Below are 24,499 nucleotides of genomic sequence, written 5' to 3'. Positions count from 1 at the left end.
TATACCACCCTCACTGTAAATAATTCCTTCCCAATCTCCAGTCTAAATCTGCCCTCTTCCAGCTTCAATCCATTGCCTCTCATCCTATCACTACAAGCCCTTGTAAAAAGTCCCTCCCCAGCTTACTTGTAGCCCCCTTCAGGTAGTCCAGGTGAGGTCTCACAAGAGCAGGGTAAGAGGGGCAGAATCACCTCCCTTGAATGTACTAATAAGTGGAAATGACATTAAAATGCCACCACTTGACACCAGTTTAATTTGAATTATTAACACAAGGACTTGAGTCTTTGGTCTGTATTGCAGGCTTAAGAGCTCATACCTGTCTCACAGGCCTGTAGCATGGACAAAAAGCTCACTGAAGGAGTGGATATGCAAAGTGGCTTTTCAATTAAAGACTCATAGATCAAAGAGAGCTTCTTGGATTGCTCAGATTTTTGGATTGCTGAGATACACCAGGAAAAACAGGTTTTGTGCTTCTGCTTGTTTACAGCAACTCTGCAACTCTGTGGCAGTGTTAATCAGGAAGGAGTTCTGGTGACTAATCAAGGTGAAGAAATGGTCAGAGAATGGAAATGGCCTCGGGATGGCAAGTGTGGCAGCCAGGTATAGCACAAATAATATTCACAGATTGCACTGGCTTGGAAAGGACCCTCGGAGGTCATCTTGTCCAACACCCCTGCAGTCAGCAGGGACACTGCCTACTAAATCAGGCTGTCCAGGGCCACATCAAGTCTGATCTTGAATGTCTCCAAGGATGGGGCCTCACCCACATCCCTGGGCAACTTGTACCAGTCTTTCACCACTCTCATTGTGCAGAACTTCCTCCTGATGTCCATCCTAAATCTCCCCTGCTCCAGTTTCAAACCATTGCCTCTCATCCTATCACCACAGACCCTTCTGAACAGTCCCCTCCCCAGCCTTCCTGGAGGTCCCCTTCAAATACTGAAACAGAAGAAGAAAAAGCCAAGCTGCCTGGAACTGTTGTAATTCAGAATTTCAATAAATCAGAGACACATCTTCCCTGCTGGAAGCATCTTGGAAGACTCTTTTCTTGAGCTGGGAAATATAAAAGAGCAATTCCTCATTTTTCCTTTGGACATGTCCAAAACAGGCATGATCCAATTTCTATGGAAGTCCATCAAAAGTTTCTGACTGCTTTGTAGCTACCAGAGCTGGGCCCATCTGATGGGAACCTACAGAAAGGCTGGGGAGGGACTGTTTAGACTGCTTGTCTCTGTCACTGCTGCAGGCTGGGGCTCTTCCCCAGGTAGAAGGATTGGGTATGCCCCAACTCCTACAGGACTGCATCTTAGGAAGGCCCTTTAAAGGCAGGATTGGCTCTGCCAGCTCTGGAATGGATGATCTTTCCCATAAAATACCCTTCCAAAGTTTATTTCCTTTTAAGTGGGCTAAGTGCAATGCCAGAGTGATCAAAGAATAACTTCTGGAGATTAAACTCCAGTGGATTTATGCCAGCATCCACCTCTTGTAGGTCTGGCCCAAAGGACAGTTATTTAATGTACTTAGCTTCCTATTTCTGCCTTTTTAATTCTGGCTCATTTCCTTTATTATTTAAATCCTTGGTGATTTAATCCCTACCACCTTACATCCCTTATTTACTCTATAGGTACAGCTACAACACCCTCAGAAATGATGGTTAAATATTAACATGTAACCATATTAATAATGGCTATTGATATGGTTAAATCAAATATCAATTATCTGTAATTTATCTAGAATTCTCTGGTCTAACAGACAGAAGACTGAAGTGCATTGACAACCCACTCGGAGGTAGGTATAATTCACCCTGATGCAGCCAGCTGAGGGGTACTGAATGAAGCCCCTGGACATGAGTCAGCAATGGGCACTTGCAGCCCAGAAGGCCAATGGCAGCCTGAGCTGCATCAAAGGAATCATGGCCAGAGATGGAGAGAGGTGATTCTGCCACTCTGCTCTGCTCTGGTGAGACCTCACCTGCAGTGCTGTATCCAGCTCTGGAGCCCTCAACACAAGAAGGACATGGACCTGATGGAGAAGGTCCAGAGGTGGGCCACAAAGATATCAGGGGCTGGAGCACCTCTGCTGTAAGGACAAGCTGAGGGAGCTGGGGGTGTTCAGCCTGGAGAAGAAAAGGCTCCAGGGAGACCTTAGAGCAGCCTGCCAGTATCTGAAGGGGGCTACAAGGCAGCTGCAGAGGGACTGTTTACAAAGGCCTGGAGTGGCAGGATGATGAGCAATGGTTTGAAATCAGAGGAGATTTAGGTTGGCTGTTAGGAACAAGTTCTGCACCATGAGGGTGGTAGAACACTGGAACAGGTTGCCCAGGGAGGTGGTTGAGGCCCCATCCCTGGAGATACTCAAGGCCATGCTTGACAGGGCTCTGAGCAACCTGATCTAGAGGAGGATGTCCCTGCTGACTGCAGTAGGGTTGGACTGGATGAGCTTTGGAGGTCCCTTCCAACCCAATTCTATGATTCTCTATCAAGTTTGATGCTTGAAATAATTTTCCTCTTTGGAGTCACCTGTTTGATGTGCTGCATTCCTCTCACTTCTGTCTACCATGGAACTCTCTCTGCAGGTTATCTCCTAGCTTAGGCAGCAGGCTAGGTTAGGTCTTGTCAGACTTTTCAGGTTTTCCTAAATGAATAATTTTGTTCTGAAAAATCCTTAACTTCTGAAGCCTTTTCCTGGAAACTGTTAGAATTGAGTGTCAGAAACCTGTTGTCTTAATAGCTTGGCTGATGAATGTCAACTTAAAGTTCACAGCTTGCACTCCCATAAACAGAATTATTGTAACACTGCTATTTGTAGGATTCAGAGTTATGGTCTGGGCTTGGACAAGATGACCTTTGAGGGTCCCTTCCAACCAGATGCCATCTGAATCTTTCAGGTGGGACCAGAAACTTTTGTATTAGTTCTAACAATTTCTTTTGGTGGGACAGCTTTTCCCCTGCTATTATTTGAGCTGCAGCATTATGCCATGAGTTGAAAATTTAATTGAGCTACAGCCCTACTATTATTTTTTTTTTTTGCCCCAAAAGAGTAAATAATAGAAAGTATTTTAGTTCTGCTTTGGAGATCCTTAGTAATTAGAGGCTTATTAACTGTTTTCAGGTTGCAGCTCAATCAGGAATGTTCATCAAGGGGATATTAAGCAAGATGGTGTAGAAATAAGGGGAGAATGCAGGATTGTTTGAGTTGTCTTTATTTCATCTGTGCTATAATAGTGTACAGCCAGCTATATAAAATATAAACAATGAAGAATAATTTATCTACAACAAAATACCATTAGTCTGGATGAAATAATCTCACTTTTTCCTTTCTCCTCCTTTTTTAAGGGGCTAAATGCTGAGCAAATGATCACCACCTTCACTAGGGACTGAAAAATCTCCCCATCACCTTTAGTTGCTGGTTTTCCAACTCTGAGGCTTTCAGGCATATCTGGAGCTCAGCTACTTCTGTCATTCACTTCTCATTTTGTTCCTTCTCTAGAATTCCATTATGTTCTAAAAAGAAAAGACAATTTCTTAGGAAATTTAAGGTAATGGAAATCAATTTCCTGTTAGAGGAATTTTGCATTTCCAGAAAGCTAAAACAGTCAAGTGTGTAACCCAGCTGGGATCAAAATCCACCACAAATTCATCCTGGACAAATGAGTTCCTGTGACTGAGTGCAGTGCTCCCATGGGCAGTCTGCTGGCACACTTCTGAGCAATGCAGCTACACAGTAAGCACTGAATTAAATGCAGGCAATTAGGAAATGGCACAGGATTAGCATTCATGTTAACTGCATTCATGATTTTAAGAGGTTTTATTATTTTCCCCCAGTTACATGGCAAGGTGCTACTCCATTGCTCTGCTTTTGCCATGGGACTGGTGCCTCTCAAGTCTTAAATCACTCACAGAGCAGGGCTTGGGAAATGGAGACTCATTGGCTGCCAGCTTGGGCATTTTCTTTCAAGAATTCACTGCAGATCATTTTTCAGAACTTTTCATAGAATCACAGAATGGTAGAGGTTGGAAGGGACCTCTGGAGATCATCCTGTCCAACCCCTCTGCCAAAGCTGGACCTAGGGCAGGCCACACAGGAACACACCCAAGTGGATCTTGAAAGTCTCCAGAGGAGACTCCACAACCTCTCTGGGCAGCCTCCTCCAGGGCTCCAGCACCCTCACAGCAAAGAAGTTTCTCCTCATGTTGAGGTGGAACCTCCTGGGTTGCAGTTTGTGTCCATTGCCCTTTGTCCTATCACAGGACACCCCTGAAGAGAGCCTGGCCCTTTCTTCTTGACACCCACCCTTCAGATAGTTATGAACATTGATCAGATGTTTGTAACATCTGATGATGTTATTATGGAGAGGGTGGAGAAAAGAGCAGCAAAAATGCTGAGGGGACTGGAACATCTCTCTGGTGAGGAAAGGCTGAGAGAATTGGGGCTGTTTAGTCTGGAGAAGAGCAGCCTGAGGGGGATCTCATCAGTGCTGAGCAATTCTTAAAGGGTGGAGGTCAGGAGGATGGGACCAGGCTGTTTTCACTGGTGCCCAGTGACAGGACAAGGGGTAATGGGCACAAACTTGAGCATCAGTAGTTCCATCTAAACATGAGAAGGAACTTCTATATTTCAAGGGTGCTGAAGCCCAGGACCAGGCTGCCCGGAGAGGTGGTGGAGTCTCCATTTCTGGAGACTTTCCAAACCCACCTGGACATGTTCTTGCGTGACCTTCTCTAGGTGACCATCTTGGTAGGGGGGTTGGACTGGATGATCTCCAGAGGTCCCTTCCAACCCCTGCCATTCTGGATTTTGTAGTATTTCACTGGCATTGGTATAATTCAATTAATTCTGCAGATTTATTATTTTTCTGCATCACACATTAAGTAAAAAGCAGGGCAGTAGGTATTGAAAACGCTTACCAGCAGCAGGACTTTCCCTTCTATCTGTGTGTATGTGGTGATTATGAACCTCCAGCTGCTGAGCTAGCTCTGCTTTTTCTTTCTGCAACTGGTGATTAGTTAATCTGAAAAACAAAATAATTTCAGAATGACATTTTAAAAAAATAATAATACAAAATACAGACCTGAAACCAGCAGTGGCCATTTCCTGATCTTTCTTCTTGCATGTCCTAGTGGCTGAGTTGTTTATTTATTTAAAAGAGGTTACCTTAAAAGCTGAAGCTCCTTGAGGAGGCTTTGGTCTGTGCTTGCATCTTCTGGAAGGTGTTTGAGGAGCTCAACCTTAAAAGGAAAATTAAGGTATTTTTACTGTTGAAAATAGTTTCTATGGAGGATGCAGTTCAGATGGAAATCTTTTTGATTTAGGATTTAAAAAAATGAATGAAAATAATACTAAGGATGTAATCCAGGTTATCACAGGGAAAAATAAGTGTTCCATCTACTGAGTTTCCACAATTAGAGACTGATGAAATTTAGGAATCTCTTTTCAGTGGTGCTCAGTGATAGGACAAGGGGCAATGGACACAAACTGCAACACAGGAAGTTCCACCTCAACATGAGGAAAAATTTCTTTGCTGTGAGGGTGCTGGAGCCCTGGAGCAGGCTGCCCAGAGAGGTTGTGGAGTCTCTTCTGGAGACCTTCAAGACCCACCTGGATGTGTTCCTGTGTGACCTGCCCTGGGTGCTCCTGCTTTGGCAGGGGGTTGGGTTGGATGATCTCCAGAGATCCCTCTGAACCCTCACTGTTCTACGAAGAGTGGCTCTGAGCATCCTGCTCTAATGTGAGGTGTCCCTGCCCATGGCAGGGGGGTTGGAACTGGATGATCCTTGAGGTCCCTTCCAATCCTAACAATTCTATGAACCATAATAATAGTAAAAAGATATGATTCTATGAATCATAATAGTAATAGTAAAAACTAATGCCAGAATACAGCATAAAAAAATGAATTTCCCTCTAAGACCTGAAGTGAAGAACATAAGTGGACACTATGTGGTGAAGGCCAACTGGCTAAACCACTTATAACTATGGCAAGTAGGACTGAAAAAACCCTAGGAATTAGAGGAAAAATCCCCCCAGACTCTACCAATTGAAAGATGAGAAAGAACTTAATCTGAAAGAATCTATTCTTAGAACCATCTGGCTAAATGTGACTTAGTTGGCTAAATTTGACTTACCTGCTTTTTCAGATCTTCTAAGTTTTTGTCAGCGTTGTGCTCACGTTTGGTTGCTTCCTGAAGCAGCCTTTTAAGGTCAGCAATGCTTTGATTTTTTTTAGCAATATCCATTTCCATTTCCTTCATTTTCGTTTCCTGCATCCTGCTAGGAATTTTATTTAGGGGAAAAAAAACCCAAAACCCAACAAACATTAACGCAAGGCTAAGACTTTTGCAGAAATAAGAGCTAAAGTATCAGAAAGTTAAGTATCTGAAGCTGAAAGTTGAATGACATGAAGTAAACCTTAAAACAGATGTGAAATATTTATATGGAAAAGAGGAAATAAAACCATGAAAATTCAAATCTGTTTGCTAATATTTAAAGAGGAATTAACATTTGTGTTTGTGTTTCTATTTGTTATTTCATTCTTGTGAGATCCAACCTCCAATCCTGCCTCCAGTTCTGCTGTCCCCAGCAGAAAAAGGACACAGAGCTATTGGAGAGAGTCCAGAGCAGGCCACAAAGATGATCCAAAGGCTGGAGCACCTCTGCCTTGAGGATAGGCTGAGGGAGCTGGGGTTCTTCAGCCCAGACAAGACTCTTGAGGGACCTTCTAGCTGCCCTCCAGTCCCTGAAAGGATCCTACAGGAAGGCTGCAGAGGGACTTTTCATCAGGGTGTCTAGAGACAGGACAAGGTAGAATGGCTTTAAGCTGAGGGAGAGCAGGGTTAGACTTCTTAAGAAGTTCTTCAGTATGAGGGTGGTGAGACTCTGGAACAGGCTGCCCAGGGAGGCTGTGGTTTCCTTCTCCCCGGGGGTGTTTAAGGCCAGGCTGGATGAGGTCTTGAGCAACCAAGTCTAGATGAGAGACATCCCTGCCTGTGGTAGGGAGGTTGGAGTAGATCTTTGAGGTTCTTTCTAACCCCAGCTGTTCTATAATTCGATGATTCTCCATTCCTACCTTGTGACAATGGACTTCCAGCTTTTGCTGTCAGCTCCATCAAGTTGCCTCTCAGCCAAATTCAGCCTCTCCAAGGTTTCCTCCAGCTGCACAGTTAGCTTCTTGTTCAATATCTCCAGGTTACTCTTTGCTATTCGGAGCTTCTCTCCATTGTCAGCTTCCTATTGTTCAGTAAAAACAAAGGCATGTGGAACACTTAACCTCACAAGAAGCACAGGGCCAGCTGAAGTGCTGGTGAGATCAGTGTTGATTGGGAGGAACACAGAGCATCCAAGATCACTAGCACAACTTGCAAAATTAACTCCAGGGCTGCTCCTTGGACCTTATTTTAGGCTGCATCAAGAGGAGTGTGGCCAGCAGGGCAAGACTCTGCTCAGCTGAGACCCCACCTCAAATACTGCCTCCAGTTCTGGTGTCTCCAGCACAAGAAGGACACAGACCTGTTGGAATGAACCCAGAGGAGGGCCACAAAGATGATCCAGGGGCTGGAGCACCTCTACACTGAAGACAGGTTGAGGGAGCTGAGATTGTTCAGCCTGGAGAAGACAAGACTCTGGGAAGACCTAGTAGCTGCCTTCCAATACCTGAAGGGATCCTACAGGAAGGCTGCAGAGGAACTTTTCATAAGGGTGTCTAAAGACTGGACAAGGGGAAATGTTTGAAGCTGAGGAAGAGTAGGTTCAGACTGCATCTTAGGAAGAAATTCTGCAGTATGAGGGTGGTGAGATTTTTGGAATAGCCTGCCCAGGGAGGCTGTGGATGCCTTCTCCTTGGGGATGTTGAAGGCCAGGTTGGAAGAAGCCTTGAGCAACCAAGTCCAGTTGAGAGGCATCCCTGCCCATGGCAGGGAGGTTGGAGTAGATGATCTCTAAGGTCCCTTCCAACCTGAGCCATTCTCTGATTGGAGGTCTTCTTTCCACACAGTTTAAAATCCTATAGCTCATTAGCTCTACAGCTTGCAAACTTCCTCCTGGCCTGCTCCTTGGACACTTTCTCTCCGCACAGAGCTAAAAACTTTATTGCAGCAGTATCAGTGCTTAGTGAAGTGGCCATTTCAGATCAACCATTCTTAAAAAGAAGGAAAAAAAAAAGAAACAAGAAGAAGAAAGGACAGGGAGCCCCATCCAGGAGCTGCAAGGAATGAAGGGATGCATTACAAGGCCCATACCTTTTTCAGCACTTTCCGCAGTCTCTCGTTTTCAGCTATGACTTTCTCCATTCCTTTGGTTTTCGACTCATGCCTCATACTCAGCTGCTCCCCCAGGTCAAGTTTCATTTTCTCCAGCTCAGACTAAATTATCAAACAGTTGGTTAAAACATCTCTCCATTGCTCATGAGAAAAACTGAGTGCCATTTGTAAAGCACAGCACAGTAACAGCTGCCCAGAAGAGTGAACATTTCATCACTTATTTAAAGACAGCCTTAAGGTGCAGAGAATCTTTACATAAACCATGTGAGATGATATCACAGAATGGTAGGGGTTGGAAGGGACTTCTGGAGATAATCCAGTCCAAAGCCCCTGCCCAAGCAGGGTCACCTAGGGCAGATCACATACGAACACATCCAGGCAGGTTTGGAATGTCTCCAGGAAGGAGACTCCACCACCTCTCTGGGCAGCCTGCTCCGGGGCTCCAGCACCCTTAAATTAAGGAAGTTCCTCCTCATGTTTAGATGGAACTTCTGATGTCCAAGTTTCTGCCCTTTGTCCTGTCCACTGGCATCACTGAGAAAAGCCTGGCCCCATCCTCCTGACCCCCACCCTGTAAGTATTGATCAGCATTGATGAGATCCCCCTCAGGCTGCTCTTCTCCAGACTAAACAGCCCCAATTCTCTCAGCCTTTTCTCATCACAGAGATGTTCCAGTCCCTTCATCATTATTATGCTAAAGTCCAGTTTTGTTTTTCTGCTCTACACATCTCATATTTGGTATTTTTCAAACCCTTTTGTGCCAACCAATGTTAAACACCAGGCTGGCTGCTCCATTTCTCTACCAACTTGCAGCTAAACACAGTTACTGGCCATGAATCATTACCTTTAGCCTCTCATTTTCCTGTTCAAGACCAAGTAATTTCTCATTAGAAACCACAGCTGGAGCTTTTTTCAGATCTTCATTTTCTCTTTGAACTTTCTCTACAACCTTTTTCATCAAACCAATTATTTTTTCCAATTCTGGGACTGTCTTTCCACTTCTACTAGCCTAAAGAGAGGGGAAAAAAATATGAAAAAGTTCATGTTAATATTCTGAGATACTCCAAATCTGATTTATCACTCATTTTCCCATTGCAATTTATATTGATAAAAAGAGATGCTAGAATGTTTTGTGACTTGAACCCTAAAGTTTCTTAAGGGAGGAAAAGAAGGGCCCTTGGTAGCAACCAGGCTTCTGCTGGATTCCACTGACAGAAGAGCTGCATTTTAAAGCAGGAGTAAATCTTCCTGTCCCAAGGCTGATGATACCAAACTGGGAGGATGGCTGATGCACCATCAGGCTGTGCTGCCATCCTAAGAGATCTGGACAGGGTGGAGGGCTGGGAAAAGGGGAAACTCATGAAGTTCAATGTGGACAAGTACAGAGTCCTGCAGCTGAGGAGGAATAACTCCAGGCACCAGTACAGACCAGGGGTTGTCCTGCTGGACAGTAGCTCCATGGAGAAGGACCTTGGAGTCCTGGTGGACAATAAGTTCTCCATGGGACAGCAATATGCTCTTGTGGCCAAGAGTTGCCCAGGGAGGTTGTGGATGCCCCATCCCTGGAGGTGTTCAAGGCCAGGTTGGATGAGTTCTTGAGCTAGTGGGAGGTGTCTCTGCCCATGGCAGGGGGGGTTGGAACTGGATGACCTCCAAGGTTGCCTCCAGCCCAAACCAACCTATGAAGCTTTGTGCCTGAAAAGGAAGACTCAGAATTTGCTGCCTCCTATCCAAAACCTCCCACTGCCTCAGAGTGACTCTGTGACAAATGCTCTTACAAGACTCACCCCTCTAATACTGTCCAGCTTTCGTTCAACATCTGCTTTCTCCTTTTTGAGAAGTTCACACAGTTCTTTTAAGTCACCTACTTGGTCCTAAAAATACAAACCAGATTTCACATTGAGGTGACAGCAACAAAATTACAGTGAGTTCCCTCTGACAGATGTAAAGGGAAAGCAACTTCCCATCCCCATGACATTTTTCACCATTCCTAGCAGCATTTCAATCTTGTCAGCTGCCACACAACCCTGAAAAGCTGACAGAAAGGATTCCCAAGTCCTTTTCCAGCAACCCCTAACCTGTGTCAGGGTCAAACAAAGGGATTAAAGGTAAAAAGATGTTACCTTTAGTCTTGGCAGATCTTTATTGGCCTGTTCTAGCTGGAACCTCAGCTCAACGTTTTCAGACGACAACCTTAAATTCTCTTTGAGAAGCTCTTGTTCTCTTCTGCGTTGATCATCTGAGGCTACTCCTGACGTCTTGAGAAAACAAGAGGGGCAAAAATATTATTAAGTGGTGATGCCCTAATCATTGTATCAGTTAAAAAGCACCAGAGAATTAGGAGTTTTGACAGAAATAAAATGGGTGACAGATCTATCACCCACTTTAGATCTAATCTGCTCTGACTTTAATTCCTCTCAGCATTTTCTAAACTTGTCTAATCTTTAAGAGTTTATAAAGGAGTATATACCTCTAAAAAATATTTTGTCCAACCAAAATTAACTCTTAAACTAGAATAAAAATAAATAAATCCAACTAGGTAGAAAGAAAGAAATTAAATAAATCAACTTAGGTAGAAGTTAATACATCAAGTAAAAATAAATAGATCAAACTAGGTAGAAATAAATAAATCAAACTAGGGAGAACTGAATCTCAAAGTCTAAAAGACAAAACCAATCCTCTACAATATGAGGAAGAATTTCCTTCCTGCAAGAGTGGTCTGGAATTGAGACAGGCTGCCCAGGGAGGTGGAGTCACCATCCCTGGAGATGCTTGAAAATTGAATAGATGTGGCACCTGAGACATGGTCTAGTGGTCATGGAGGTGCTGGATAGAAGGTTGGACTTGATGTTCTTAGATGTTCTTTTCCAACCTTAATGATTCTATGATTAAAACCACCTAATACAACTTTTCTTTCCAGTGAGGGTAGTGAGACTCTGGAACAGGTTGCCCAGGGAGGCTGTGGATGCCTCCTTCCTGGAGGTGTTCAAGGCCAGGTTGGATGAGGCCTTGAGCAACTTGGGCTAGTGGGAGGTGTCCCTGCCACTGGCAGGTGGATTGGAACTGGATGATCTTTGAGGTCCCTTCCAACCCAAACACTTCTGTGATTCTATGACTATTTGCAAACTTTCTGGATCAAAACTGCAGAACTGCCAGCAGCTCCCTTGGGAGCTGGCAAGCTTGCCTAGCATCAAGCATAAGGTCAGCTTTAGGGATCACTTAGTGACTCTTTCAGTATCCCTGCAGATGATGCACAGGAAACCACCACTGCACTAGCAAGACCAAACTATTTCATTTCTATACCATCCCCACAACAGAAATGCTAGAGGACTGCTACAGCATCAAACCTTGGGCATTTCACCCAATTCTGGGGTCGTTTCATGTCCCTCTGTAGCACTCTGGTGAGTCTGAGCAGTGTGTTGATTCATTTCACCATTCACATTTATTTTTTCTGCTTCATCAGCAGCAGCTTGATTAGAAGGTTCCCCTGAATCAGGCTGATTGGAGCTGATTCTGTCAGTACCAGGCAGCTCCAGGCTTTCTTCCTCATCAACATTTGGCTGCCTGAGTATTTCTTGCTTCTTCTCCTCCACTTCAAGTTCCTCACAAAGTTTTCCATTTCCAGGTTGGATTGTATTTTCTTCTTTCTCACTGCAGTTCTCTTCATCAGCTCCAGCTCTGTTTTTGGTTTCCAGTCCTTCCCTAGAAATATCTGTGTCCCTGCACATCTCACTAGCTTCAGGAGACACCTCTGGGCTTGCATCCACAGCAGCTTCATGGTCTTCATTATGCCTGATGCACACTTTCAAGTCTACTTCCTCACCTATTTCACTGCCCCTGGGGATGCTCGGATCACTTTGAAGTTTGATTCCATCTCTATTTGAAAGAGGTTTCTTTTGAAGGAATTTCAAATACTTTTGTTTAGTGGTACTGATAGGAACAGACTTGGGCAGTTCAGTTTGGTCACAGGTACTCTGATTCAGGTTGAAGACAGAATGAAGCATGAAAGAAAAGCAGAAGATGGTAAAACAATACCAGGAAAGCAGAAGAAATTAAACCAAGAAAAGCAGAAGATGGTAAACCAAAACATAGAAAGCAGAAGAAAATGAACCAAAACAAGGAGGAGAAAATGAACCCAAACAAATGGAAGAAAATAAACCAAAACAAGGAAGAGAAAATAAACCAAAACAAGCAAAGGAATGACAGTGAAAGAAAACAAGAAATAAAAGAAAGCTAGAATGTACTGTTAAATATAATAATTGAAAGATTAAAATAAACTAATCATGCAGCTTTTGCAATATAATGAACCTTGTGAAAATAAAACACACACAAGAAAGAGGTGGACCTGCTGGAGAGGGTCCAGAGGAGGGTGATGAAGATGATCAGAGGGTGGAGCACTTTCCCTATGGGGACAGGCTGAGAGACTTGGGGCTGTTGAGCCTGGAGAAAAGGAGGCTTCAGGGAGACCTTAGAGCAGCCTTTTAGTATCTGAAGGAGGCTATAGGAGAGCTGGGGAGGGACTTTATGCAAGGACTGAGAGTGATAGGATTAGAAGCAATGGTTTTGAGCTGGAAGAGGGCAGGTTTAGACTGGAGATGAGGAAGAAATTCTTTCCAGTGAGGGTGGTGAGACACTGGAACAGGTTGCCCAGGGAGGTTGTGGATTCTCCCTGTCTGGAGGTGTTCCAGGCCAGGTTGGATGAGGCCTTGAGCAACCTGGGCTGGTGGGAGGTGTCCCTGCCCATGGCAGGGGGGTTGGAACTGGATGATCTTTAAAAGGTCCCTTCCAACCCAACCCATTCCATGAATCCATGAATTCCTCTGGGAATCAACTCACCGAGGGTCTAGAATAGGTCTCTCTTGAGCATTGTCTTTCTAACACATGAAGCTTTTCCTGCAGGTACTGATTTTTGAAACGCAATTCTTCCACAACAGAATCTCTTGGGATTGCTTGCTGGGTTCTACATAAAAAACAAAACAAAAGGAGCCAAACCAAAGAAATGGCTGTTAATGCAGATTCTGTGAAAAACATCCCTTGAGGAAAAAAAACCTGAACTTCTGGATTACTGGGCCAGTTATTCTAAACCAATGGTAGGCAGACATTAGCCAGAGATGATCTTCAAGGTCCCTTCCAAGCCAAACCATTCCATGAATCTATGGATCTAGCCTATTTCAACTACTCCCTATGAATCAAAAGGACTTTGGCAATCCAAAGGCATCTCCTCTTTTGAGACATGCAGAGCTTCCTTCAGGTACACCACCTGCTCAAAAAGAGATCTGGACAGGCTGGAGAGCTGGGCAAAAGGAAACCTCATGCAGTTCCATAAGGACAAGTGCAAAGTCCTGCAGCTGGGGAGGAGTAAAACCAGGCACCAGTGCAGACTAGGGGTTGTCCTCCTGGAAAGCAGTCCCAAGGAGAAGGACCTTTACGTCCTGGCAGACAATAAATTATCCATGGGTCAGCAATGTGCCCTTGTGGCCAAGAAGGCCAAAGGTATCCTGGGGTGCATCAAGAAAAGTGTGTCCAGAAAGTCTACGGAGGTTCTCCTCCTCCTCCTCTACTCTGTCCTGGTGAGACCACAGCTGGGATACTGTGTCCAGGTCTGGCTCCCCAGTTAAAGAGGGACAAGGATCTACTGGAGACAATCCAATAGATGCTATGAGGATGATGAAGGGACTGGAAAATCTGTCTGATGAAGAAAATCTGAGAGACCTGGGGGTGTTTAGTCTGGAGAAGAGAAGGCTGAGCGCAGATCTTATTAATGTCTATAAATACCTGAGGATGGGTATCAAGATGAAGGGGCCAGGCTCTTTTTGGTGGTGCCCAGTGATAAGGAAAGGAACAAGGGACACAAACTGGAACAGAGGAAGTTCCACCTCAACAGGAGGAAAAACTGCTTTCCTGTAAGGGTGCTGGAGCCCTGGAGCAGGCTGCCTAGAGAGGTTGTGGAATCTCCTCTGGAGACCTTCAAGGTGCATCTGGATGTGTTCTTGTGTGACCTGCCCTGGGTGCTCCTTCTTTGGCAGGGGGGTTAGACTGGCTGCTCTCTAGAGATCTCTTCCAACCCCAACCATTCTATGATTCTCTGATAATAGGAAAAAACATCTTTAAAATTATGTAGCTTTTTAGAACTATAAAGCAATGCTGCACATTCTCTGTCCACGCACTATTGCTCCCAAGGAGATTTCACTTGTCAGAGACTCAAAGAAGGAATTTAGAAATTCCTGGGGTTGTTTTTGACTCATTGAATTAATTGGGCTAACAGAGCCTATCTCTTTCCACAGATCTTGATACAGATTCCTTCCAAATGCCTCTCACCTCATGTGAGCAATTTCATTTTCTAACTCCAGGTTCCGTTTCCTCAGCTCTTCCAGTTCTTCTTCAGTCCCTGAGGCTCTTACTCCAACCACCCGGTCCACAGTGACACCAGTAGATTTCAGTTTCTTCTGCAGAGCAGTTTTCTCTTTTTCAGTCCTGCAACAGCCAGTAAATAATAAATATTGGTATTTCAAACAAATTTAAATACAAGCAATAAATTCACAATTAACACTTTATTTGCTAACTTGCTTTCTTTTGGAGACTACTTCCTCTCTCAAAGAATCCACGTTTGCTGTTTGCTCCATGAACCTTCCAACCTAATCCATTCTATGATTTTTATATAAGGTTAATTTATAGTCAGCACAGCTTTACCATAAAAAAAAAAACCAAAACAAAACCAAATTGAAAACCAGTCCTTGAAAAAACAATATTATTAAGTCAGTATCAGGGTTTGGGCTGGAAAAGGCCTTAAAGATCACCCAGTTGAAACTGTCCTGCTATGGGCAGGGATACTTTCCACCAGCCCAGGTTGCTCAAGGCCTCATCCAGCCTGGCCTTGAACACCTCCAGGGAGGGGACATCCACAGACTCCCTGGGCAACCTGCTCCAGAGTCTCACAACCCTCACTGTAAAGAATTTCTTCCTAATCTCCAGTTTAAATCTGCCCTCTTCCAGCTTCAATCCATTGCCCCTCGTTCTATCACTACAAGCCATTGTAAAATGTCCCTCCCCAGCTTTCTTATAGCCCCTCTTCAGGTTTGGCTTCTACAAGGGAAAAGATACTGGAGGTGTAGCTTGATGCTTGAAAATTAACTAATCCTTTGAATTGCAGTGTCAAATTATAGACATCACTTTTCAAAACATCACAAATTCATTACATGGCAAACACAGCTGAGTTCCCTTATGGTGTCTATCATCATCTCTCTGATGAGGAGAGACTGAGAGAATTGGGACTGTTTTGTCTGGAAAAGAGCAGCCTGAGTGGGATCTCATCAATGCTGATGGATACTGAAAGGGTGGGGGTCAGGAGGATGGGACCAAGCTTTGTTCAGTGGTGCCCAGTGACAGGACAAGGGGTAATGGGCACAGACTTGAACACATGAAGTTCCATCTAAACATGAGGAGGAACTCAGGAGAGGATATCAGAGCACTGGAAGAGGATATCCAGAGAGACATCTCTGGAGACATTCCAAACCTGCCTGGATGTGTTCATATGTGACCTGCCCTAGGTCCCCCAGCCTTGGCAGGGGGGTTGTACTGGATGATCTCCATAAGTCCCTTCCAATCCCTAGCATTCTGTGATTCTGTGATCAATCTGTAGCTGACCCTATTCAAACCAACTTACTTGGTATAAATTTCCTTCAATGTATTCAGCTGCTTGGCTAAAGCATCTGCATCTTTCTCCTTTTCCTTTAGCTTGTTCCTCAAGCCTTCCATTCTGATTTGCCATTTCTTACCTTCTTCCCATCGAATTACTTCCTCTTTGGAGGTCTGTGAAGCACAGAAATTACCTATTTGAGATTTTTGGGGTTTGTGGTTTTTTTTTTTTTCCTTTAAGCAAAATAAGCAAGCAACAGAGCTGTAGCAAAGATCATGGAAAACAAGAAGAGACATCAAATTGCTTTTCTGGTTAGGGAGCTGGTGTGGGGTGGTGAGGGAACTGGTGTGGGGTGGTGAGGGAACTGGTGTGGGGTGGTGAACTGCCTAGATCTAGGCTGATGATGTCTTCCAAAGCCACAGGCTCAGGATTTCATACCTTGTCTTCTCTTACAGCTTTTTTTCCTGTTTTTTCACACTTCTCAAGTTCGCTCTCCAACTTTTTAACTTTTTTTTGAAGCCCATCTATGAGATTTTGTTCCTCAGCTTTGCTCTGAAAAATTACAAACTTTTAATCACTTCAAAGTTTCATCACCATCAGCACTTAAAAGTTTAATAATCATGACAGATTTTTCTCCACTCAAAACCCAAGGACTTTAATCTGTGTTTGTAGTTATTTATTTTTATAGAATCATAGAATGGCTTTGGTTGAGATCTCACAGAGATCTCCCAACTAGACTCAGCTGCTCAAGGCTTCATCCAACTTGGCCTTAAACACCCCCAGGGAAGAGCCATCCACACCTACTCTGGGCAGCCTATTCCAGCGTCTCACCACCCTTGTACTGAAGAACTTCCTAAGATCCAGCCTGAACCTACTCTCCCTCAGCTTAAAACCATTCCCACTTGTCCTATTGCTAGACACCCTTAGGAAAAGTCCCTCTGCAGCCTTCCTCTAGGATACCTTCAGGTATTGGAAGGCAGCTAGAAGGGCCCCCAAGAGTCTTGTCTTCTCCAACTTGAACAACCCCAATTCCCTCAGCCTATCCTCATTGCAGAACTGTTCCAGCCCTTAGATCACCTTTGTGGCCTCCTCTGGACTCACTCCAACAGCTCTGTGTCCTTCTTATGCTGAAGACACCAGAACTGGAGGCAGGATTGGAGGTAGGATCTCAGCAGAGCAGAACCAAGGGACACACTCCTCTGGCCATACTCCTCTGGATGCAGCCCAGCACACAGCTGCTTTCTGGGCTGCATGAGGGCACTGCTGGCTCCTGCTGAGCTTCTCATCTATCAACACCCCCAAGTGTCTTTCTTCAGAGCTACTCTCAACCCACACTGCTCCCAGCCTGGATTTGTGCTTTGGATAGGCCTGACTCAGATGCAGGACCCTGCACTTTGACTTGTTAAACCTCATGCAGTTGTCACTGGCCCACTTCTCAAGCCTCTATTCAGATTGTATTTATAAATATAAATACAAGTATTTGAATATACCTTGCATTCTAAACTGAACAATGAGCAGCAAATAGCTGAAATGATGAGATAAATAAATGAGACAATTCTACTATGAATCCTTTCCTTCTGAAAGAGGAAACAAAGACAGTCAGGAAAAACATCACAAAATTCCACCTTTCAAAGAATTCTGAAAGTGGTAATTCAAGTCCTCAGACTCTTTCAAACTTATTTTAAGGAGCAAATATTGTTTCAGTCTCTTGCTTTTATTTGAGGCATGCTTCCAGCAGCAGAAGGCAACAGCTCACACAGAAACCAACTGATGAGCAAAAAAGTTTTTTAATCAAGTGTAAGTCTCAATGCCTGCCAAAAGTACTTCATTTTTACCCCAAAGCCCAGCATATCTGTGAAGAAACTTGACCAGGATCAAACATATTTCTCCACACCACTCCTACCTGAATGCTGTTGTTCAGTCTCCTAATCTGCTTCTTCAGTTCTTCATTTTCTTTGTCCGCTTCTCTCTTTTCTCTCAACACGTCAGCAAATGCTTTTTGTTGTCTCTGAAGTTCTTGGTTCAACTCCTCCTTTTCATCAGACAATGAACTTTCCCTGGTTTTACTTATTTTCAGGTTATCTGTCAGTTTGGTAATCTGATTGTTTAACTCCTCTATCTGTGTCTAGAAGAAAGCAAACAAATAAACCAGCAAACCTTCAAAGTCAAGACTCTCAACAGCCCAACAATGCAATGGCTATGCCCTGGTACTCACCGCAAGCCCCTTGGTTTGTCTGTCAATAAGCTCCTGGACATTCATCTCTGCCTCTTTTTGTGAGGCAGCAGCAATGATCTGCTGTTCTGCATTAGCAGTCATCTCTGCCCGGAGCTCCAGAATGGCTTTGCTCAAAGCCTGAAAAGAATAAATTCAAATGCTTCTAAGTGATGAAGCTACAGCTAGGAGTGAACACTGCCAATCAACAAAAAGCCAATGCTGTTTTACCCTATTATATTCATAGAATCATAGAAGGGTTTGGGTTGGAAGGGACCTTAAAGATCATCTAGTTCCAATGTTCTTGCCATGGGCAGGAACAATACCCAACTAAATCAGGTTGCTCAAGGCCTCATTCAACCTGGCCTTGAACTCTCCCAGGGAGGAAGAATCCACAATCTCCTCAGACAACCATTCCAGAGTCTCACCACCCTTGTACTGAAGAACTTCTTCCTAAGATGCAGTCTGAACCTACTCTCCCTCAGCTTCAAACCATTCCCCCTTGTCCTGTTGCTAGACAACCTTAAGAAAAGCCTCTCTGCAGCCTTCCTGTAGGATCCCTTCAAGTACTGGAAGGCAGCTAGAAGGTCCCCCTGGAGCCTTCTCCAGGCTGAGCAACCTCAGCTCCCTCAGCCTATCCTCACATCAGAGGTGTTCCACCCCTCAAGCCCATACTTGCAATCCTCTTCTACCTCCTGCTGTATTACACATCTATGAACATGAAACACCATTTACAATTGATGTGACACAGGGATTAATTTTTCTTGACCAACCTTCTGCTGCTTCTCTTTTATGGCTAACTCGCTCTTCACCTGTGCCACCAGGTTCTTCAGTTTTGTTGTGGGTGCTCTATTGTTTGCTTCTTTTTGGACCTCTAGTTCAGCTTTTACATTTGCTAATTCCTTCTCCATCTGAGACAACACATTCCTCAATTCATTTGCTTCCTCTTTTAGTTGTTCCACATCAACTGCGTGTTGTTGCTGAAGGCTAATTAAAAAAAACAAAAGAAACATTAATGGGTTGCATTGGAATAACTCACTTAGGAAATTCCCAATAAATGAAGGCCACGATGTTGTGTTTTTTATTACTGTTAAAGTAAATGACACATAGGTGTGGAAAGAGCAATAAAAAAGGCTGACTCAACAAAGAATGACTTCATTTAATAAAATAATTAGGAAGGTAAGAAAAGTAAGACTGGACTATGGTCCTATCTAATTCTTGACCTTTACAGAAAAAGAAAGCATCATAGTTTTCTTATTTCAAACAAGGCTTGAATTTTCATGAGTTTAATATTGGTAAGCAGGAAGTCCAAATGGATGGAGAAGAGGAAAGAGAAAAAAAGAGAAAAAAAAATAGAGAAAAAGAGGGAAAAAACCCTGCAAAAAAGAGAGGAAAAGCAAAAAAGAGAGGAAAAGCAAAAAAGAGAGGAAAAGCAAAAAAAGAGAGGAAAAGCAAAAAAGAGAGGAAAAGCAAAAAAGAGAGGAAAATACAAAAGAGAGAAAGAAAAGAAAAAAACCGAGAAAAAGGGGAAAAATGAGGGGAAAAAAAGAGAAAAAAAAACTAAACAAGGAAGTAACTCAGCAGATTAAAGACAACTCTCACACCAAGACCCCTTGAATAGATTCTTTTTTTATAGTAAGGGTGGTGAGCCACTGGAACAGGTTGCCCAGTGAGGTTGTGGTTGCCACCTACCTGGAGGTGTTCAAGGCCAGGCTGGATGAGACCTTGAGCAACCTGGGCTGGTGGGAGGTGTCCCTGCCCATGGCAGGGGGTTGGAACTGTATGATCTTCAAGGTCCCTTCCAACCCAACCCATTCTATGGATCTATGAACTGAAAGGCATTTTTCCAAGCCACAAGTTTTTGAATATGAGCCCTGAGGAAGGGCTGAAGATTAAAACTGATTCAAAATTAAGAAGCAGAGTAACCCTTTGAGTTCATTTTGCCAGAGCAGATGTCAGAAGTGACTTGATCCAACCCACTTGTGACTTAAGCTCTTAACAGCCTGAAAACTTACCGGGCTCTGATAATCTCAAACTCTTTGCTTTTCATGACACTGATTTCCTTTTGCTTCTCCAAATCAGCTGACGTTTTTTTCAGTTTCTCAACAAGTGAAGCAAGAGAATTGTCCTCTTCTGCTACAGTCTGCTCCATCTCAGCAAAATGCAGAAGATGTTGGCTGTTGGAAAGTGCTGAAGAAGCCTTTCTCATTAACTCCTGTGAGACACAACAAATGCATGTGGAAACATTCAAAGCTTTAAATCCAAAAGTTAAGCATGACTGATGTGCTTCAAACTCAACCTTGAATACAACCAAGCATTAATATCCTCCATGCATCCTGGCCTGGATCAGGAACTGTGTGGCCAGCAGGACCAGGGCAGTGATTGTGCCCCGTCAGGGCACAGGTGAGGCCACACTTTGAATCCTGGGTACAGTTCTGGGCCCCTCACCCCAAGAAGAGCATTGAGGAGCTGCTTGTGTCCAGAGAAGGGCAACCAAGCTGGTGAAAGGTCTGGAGAACAGGGCTGGGGAAGAGCAGCTGAGGGAACTGGGGGTGTTTAATGTGGAGAAGAGGAGGCTGAGGGGAGACTTCATTGCTCTCTGCAGCTCCCTGAGAGGAGGTTGAAGCCACATGGGGGTTGGTCTCTTCTCCCTAGTCTCAGGTGATAGAGAGGAAATGGCCTGAAACTGTGCCAGGGGAGGGTTTTTGTTTTCCTTAAACACCGCCTACAGATAAAAGACAGGCAAATGAAATCTTGCCTAAACATTTTGGCTGGGACAACAATTTTACCTAAGACTTTTATGCTATGCAGCTGAAGATTTCTTGTTTTAAAAAAACAAATCTTTTTTGGCTATCTCTATTCACATTTTTAATGTGCATTTTGCAAGAGGCCATATCACACTATGGACTCCTACTTGTAACTAAGAAAGCTAGTATTTAAGTAAGCAATAACCCAGGAACTGAGGAAGGAGGAAAAAAAGGCTGTAAATCCTATAAAGCTAAATAATACTTGAAACAGGAAGCTCACGTTAACCAAACGATCCAGACTGGAGATTATTAATACTGTTTCTCCTCCCTTCACACCAGGATCCTTTTGCATTTCCTTCACAGCTTGCAGTATTTCTTTCATTCCTTGTTCTAGGTCTTTATTCTCTTCTGACAGCTCTTTTACTGTAAGAGAAATGGTAAATGTGTCTCTAAAAAGCACTGAAAGAATGAATGACTGTCTTTTGCTTCTGGTTTTGATATATACAAAGAATGTTCCTATCATGTATAGACATTACCAATTAGGAACTTAAAGGCAGAGCTGCTAGGAACATCCAGAGAGTGTTTTCCTGGAGATGTACCAAGAAAACAGTCACAAAAAGGTAGGGGCTGAAATGACCTCTGGAGGTCATTGAGTCCAGTCCCCCTGCCAAAGCAGGACCACCCAGGGCAGGTCACCCAAGAAGATATCCAGACGGGTCTTGGAAGTCTCCAGAGAAGGAGACTGCAATCTCTCTGGGCAGCCTGCTCCAGGGCTCCAGCACTGTCCCATGAAAGCTGTTTCTCCTCATGTTGAGGTGGAACTTCCTCTGTTCCAGTCTGTGTCCACTGACCCTCATCCTATCACTGGGCACCACCAAAAAGAGCCTGGTCCCTTCTTCTTGACACTCCCCCCTCAGATATTTACAGACATTAATAAGATCTCCTCTCAGCTTTCTCTTCTCCAGACTAACCAGCCCCAGGGCTCTCAACCTTTCCTCATCAGACACATGTTCCAGTCCCTTCAGCATTCTCACAGCCTCCATTGGATTCTCTCCAGCAGTTCCCTGTCTCTCTTGAATTGGGGAGCCCAGAACTGGACACACTATTCCAGGTGGGGTCTCTCCAGAGCTGAGGAGAGAAGGAGGAGAACCTCCCTTGACCTGGTGGCCACACTTTTCCTGATGCACCCCAGGATGTCATTTGCCTTCTTGGCCACAAGGGCACATTGGTGTTCCATGGATAACTTGCTGTCCACCAATACTCCAAGGTCTTTCTCCATGGAGCTGCACTGGTCCCTGGGGTTATTCCTCCCCAAACAACATTCCTCCCTAAAACAATAGTGAAATGCTTCATGGGAACACATTTTCCTTTATTGAATCTTCCAGTTTTCAATGTTTCCTGCCACATCTTTCTCTTCTTTAGCAGCCTGTCTGCCTGCCTTTCACACATGCAGAAATGTGACTGCCTTGGAAATGTTTGGGTGTAACAAGGAAATGATTGTGACCACACAACAACTAAATAAGCAAGTTATCTGCAAATATAATATTCCCTACCTTTAAAACACTTTGCAACTTACATTGAGATTGAAATTTGGCTATGACAATCCTGTTCGTCTCCAAATCTTTCTCTCTCATACTTAACTCATTTGCAAGATACTCATTCTAAAGACACAAGCAAAGAAAACACAAAAAAATGGGAATTTAGGAATTTTCATGTTAGATTTTTCATCGAGACTGTGTGGTTAAAGGAGAATAAATGCTTGCAAATCTTGCTCATCTACATATATTCACCAGGGAAATCCCACAGTATCTAAAGCCAAATGAAATGTTCTATAGAATTAAGCAAAGAAAGAACCTCACCTTCACAGCAAGAAAAGAGAACATTGTTTTTACTTGGAAAGAGAAATCCAGTTAAGTTTGGGACCTTGCTTTATCACAGAGTCACAGAATCATTTTGGTTGGGAGAGACCTTTAAGATCATCAAGTCCAACCTTTCTTTAACATTACCACATCTGGGGCTAAACCATGGCTCTCAGCACCACATCTCTGCCTCTTCTAAACCCCTCCAGGGATGGGGATTCAACCACCTCCCTGGGGAGCCTGTTCCAGCCTTGGAGAACCCTTTCAGTGAAGAATTTTCTTCTAATGTCCAACTTAAACCTGCCCTGTGAGGTTGAGACTTGGGATCTTCCTGGCCAAAGGAAAATGCCCAGAGCTGCTGGCTCTGCTCACTTCTGTCCTTCCCCAAGTTCTCAAGAGAGAAGGCAGGGAGCATCCCATCTCATTTTGGGCCTCAAGCACCCAGGTGTTTCCCCAGTGCTTAGGGCTCTGAAAGGTTTGATCCTGATGCTTATGTGGGTCACACCCCAGTATCTGAGGTAGAGCCATGGAGCAGAGAGAAGCCAACCTCTCCAGGGTACATGCCCCAGCCCCCTGGGGTTTGAAGACAGCTACAGACAGAAGACAGCCCCATCCTGTGCTGGCTGTCCCAGGAAGAGGAAGCTGTCCCAGGGCAGGCAAAGCAGAGCTGCCAGTATCAGCACTTGGGAAGGGAGCAGCTTCCGTCCCCTGCTTCCAGGAAGGAGAGCTGGCAGGCAGGGTAGGTCCTGCAGGCCCTTCAGATATTGTGTGGGCATTTCCTTGCTTCGAGTGACTTTGGGGAGTGAGCTGCACCCCAGACAGGGCCATGTCAGCTGCTGGCAGGCCCTCAGCTGGCTGAGAGGAGAGGAGATGCAGCAGCCACCCTGGGAAGATGTGGTCTGAGGTTATAGAGTACACACAGCACCTACCTTTGCTTTTACTTCAACAATATCATGTCTGTGCATGACATGAGATGAGGAAAAACTTCGTTGCTGCAAGAGTGGTCAGGGATTGGAACAGGCTGCTCAGGGGCATGATGAAGTCCCCATCCCTGGAGGTGTTCACGAAATGTGTGGCCATGGCACTCTGGGGCATGGTTTGATGGCCATGATAGTGTTGGGTTGATAGTTGGACTGGATGATCTTAGAGCCTCTGTCTTTTCCAACCCAAAAAGTTCTATGATTCTATGATTCTATGAAAGGAGCTTAGTGCACCACAGAATAACCAGGTTAAGTCCAGGTTTTATCACAATGTATAGAGAGAAAATTTGTGTTGAAATGCTTTAGTTTAACACAACCACAGATGGAAGGACAAGAACAAAACCCAAAATATTCCTCTCTAGAAGCCTCCCTAAATTAAAAAATGCTCATGCACACTGAGCCCCAGCTTTAATCCAAATAACATTGGGGTTATTTTACACTTGAGTTCTAATCCTTACTCTTGTGACTTCTCTCCAGAATTGTACAGAAATCCTGTATCATCCAACCCAGTTGCCTTCTCACCATCATTTATTACTTCCTTTTGACTTTCTCTTCTTCTTAGCAAGAGTTTGGGAACAACTTCCCCAATTACAACACTACCCAAAACTCACCTCTTTGAATTTATGAAGGGAATTGTCAGCATGTAAATTTAAGTTCTGGTGTAGAGCACTGAGGTCTTCCATATGCTTCTTTATTATTTCCTCTTGTTCCTGTTAATTCAGAATAAAAACAGAACTTTACTGATGCACACTTCCAAGAGCCCAAGAAACCACAGTATCTTCATGTTGGTTGCTCAGGATTTTTCCCATTTTT

At 44.2% G+C, this 24,499-nt stretch overlaps 1 protein-coding gene across 1 annotated transcript in view; it reads right to left on the bottom strand.

Moving 5' to 3' along the window:
- Positions 1 to 3,294: 3,294 nt before the first annotated feature.
- The window catches only part of CEP290 (centrosomal protein 290), a 51,109-nt gene continuing 29,904 nt past the window's right edge, over positions 3,295 to 24,499 (bottom strand). Inside the window, exons 35-54 of the mRNA XM_054386762.1 lie at positions 24,298 to 24,396; positions 22,424 to 22,508; positions 21,128 to 21,270; positions 20,116 to 20,315; positions 18,874 to 19,087; positions 18,104 to 18,241; positions 17,781 to 18,013; positions 16,327 to 16,438; positions 15,916 to 16,061; positions 14,571 to 14,726; positions 13,089 to 13,212; positions 10,376 to 10,510; positions 10,040 to 10,126; positions 9,097 to 9,261; positions 8,232 to 8,354; positions 7,064 to 7,224; positions 6,123 to 6,267; positions 5,155 to 5,228; positions 4,908 to 5,011; positions 3,295 to 3,503 (exon numbers count right to left, since the gene is read on the bottom strand). Coding sequence (XP_054242737.1) covers positions 3,463 to 3,503; positions 4,908 to 5,011; positions 5,155 to 5,228; positions 6,123 to 6,267; positions 7,064 to 7,224; positions 8,232 to 8,354; positions 9,097 to 9,261; positions 10,040 to 10,126; positions 10,376 to 10,510; positions 13,089 to 13,212; positions 14,571 to 14,726; positions 15,916 to 16,061; positions 16,327 to 16,438; positions 17,781 to 18,013; positions 18,104 to 18,241; positions 18,874 to 19,087; positions 20,116 to 20,315; positions 21,128 to 21,270; positions 22,424 to 22,508; positions 24,298 to 24,396 — 2,685 coding nt within the window. The 3' untranslated portion in view covers positions 3,295 to 3,462. The remainder of the gene's footprint in view (positions 3,504 to 4,907; positions 5,012 to 5,154; positions 5,229 to 6,122; positions 6,268 to 7,063; positions 7,225 to 8,231; positions 8,355 to 9,096; positions 9,262 to 10,039; positions 10,127 to 10,375; positions 10,511 to 13,088; positions 13,213 to 14,570; positions 14,727 to 15,915; positions 16,062 to 16,326; positions 16,439 to 17,780; positions 18,014 to 18,103; positions 18,242 to 18,873; positions 19,088 to 20,115; positions 20,316 to 21,127; positions 21,271 to 22,423; positions 22,509 to 24,297; positions 24,397 to 24,499) is intronic.

This window comes from Indicator indicator, chromosome 14 (genome assembly GCF_027791375.1).
Source record: "Indicator indicator isolate 239-I01 chromosome 14, UM_Iind_1.1, whole genome shotgun sequence".
Taxonomy (NCBI): domain Eukaryota; kingdom Metazoa; phylum Chordata; class Aves; order Piciformes; family Indicatoridae; genus Indicator; species Indicator indicator.
This window is presented reverse-complemented; position numbering and strand designations above follow the sequence as displayed.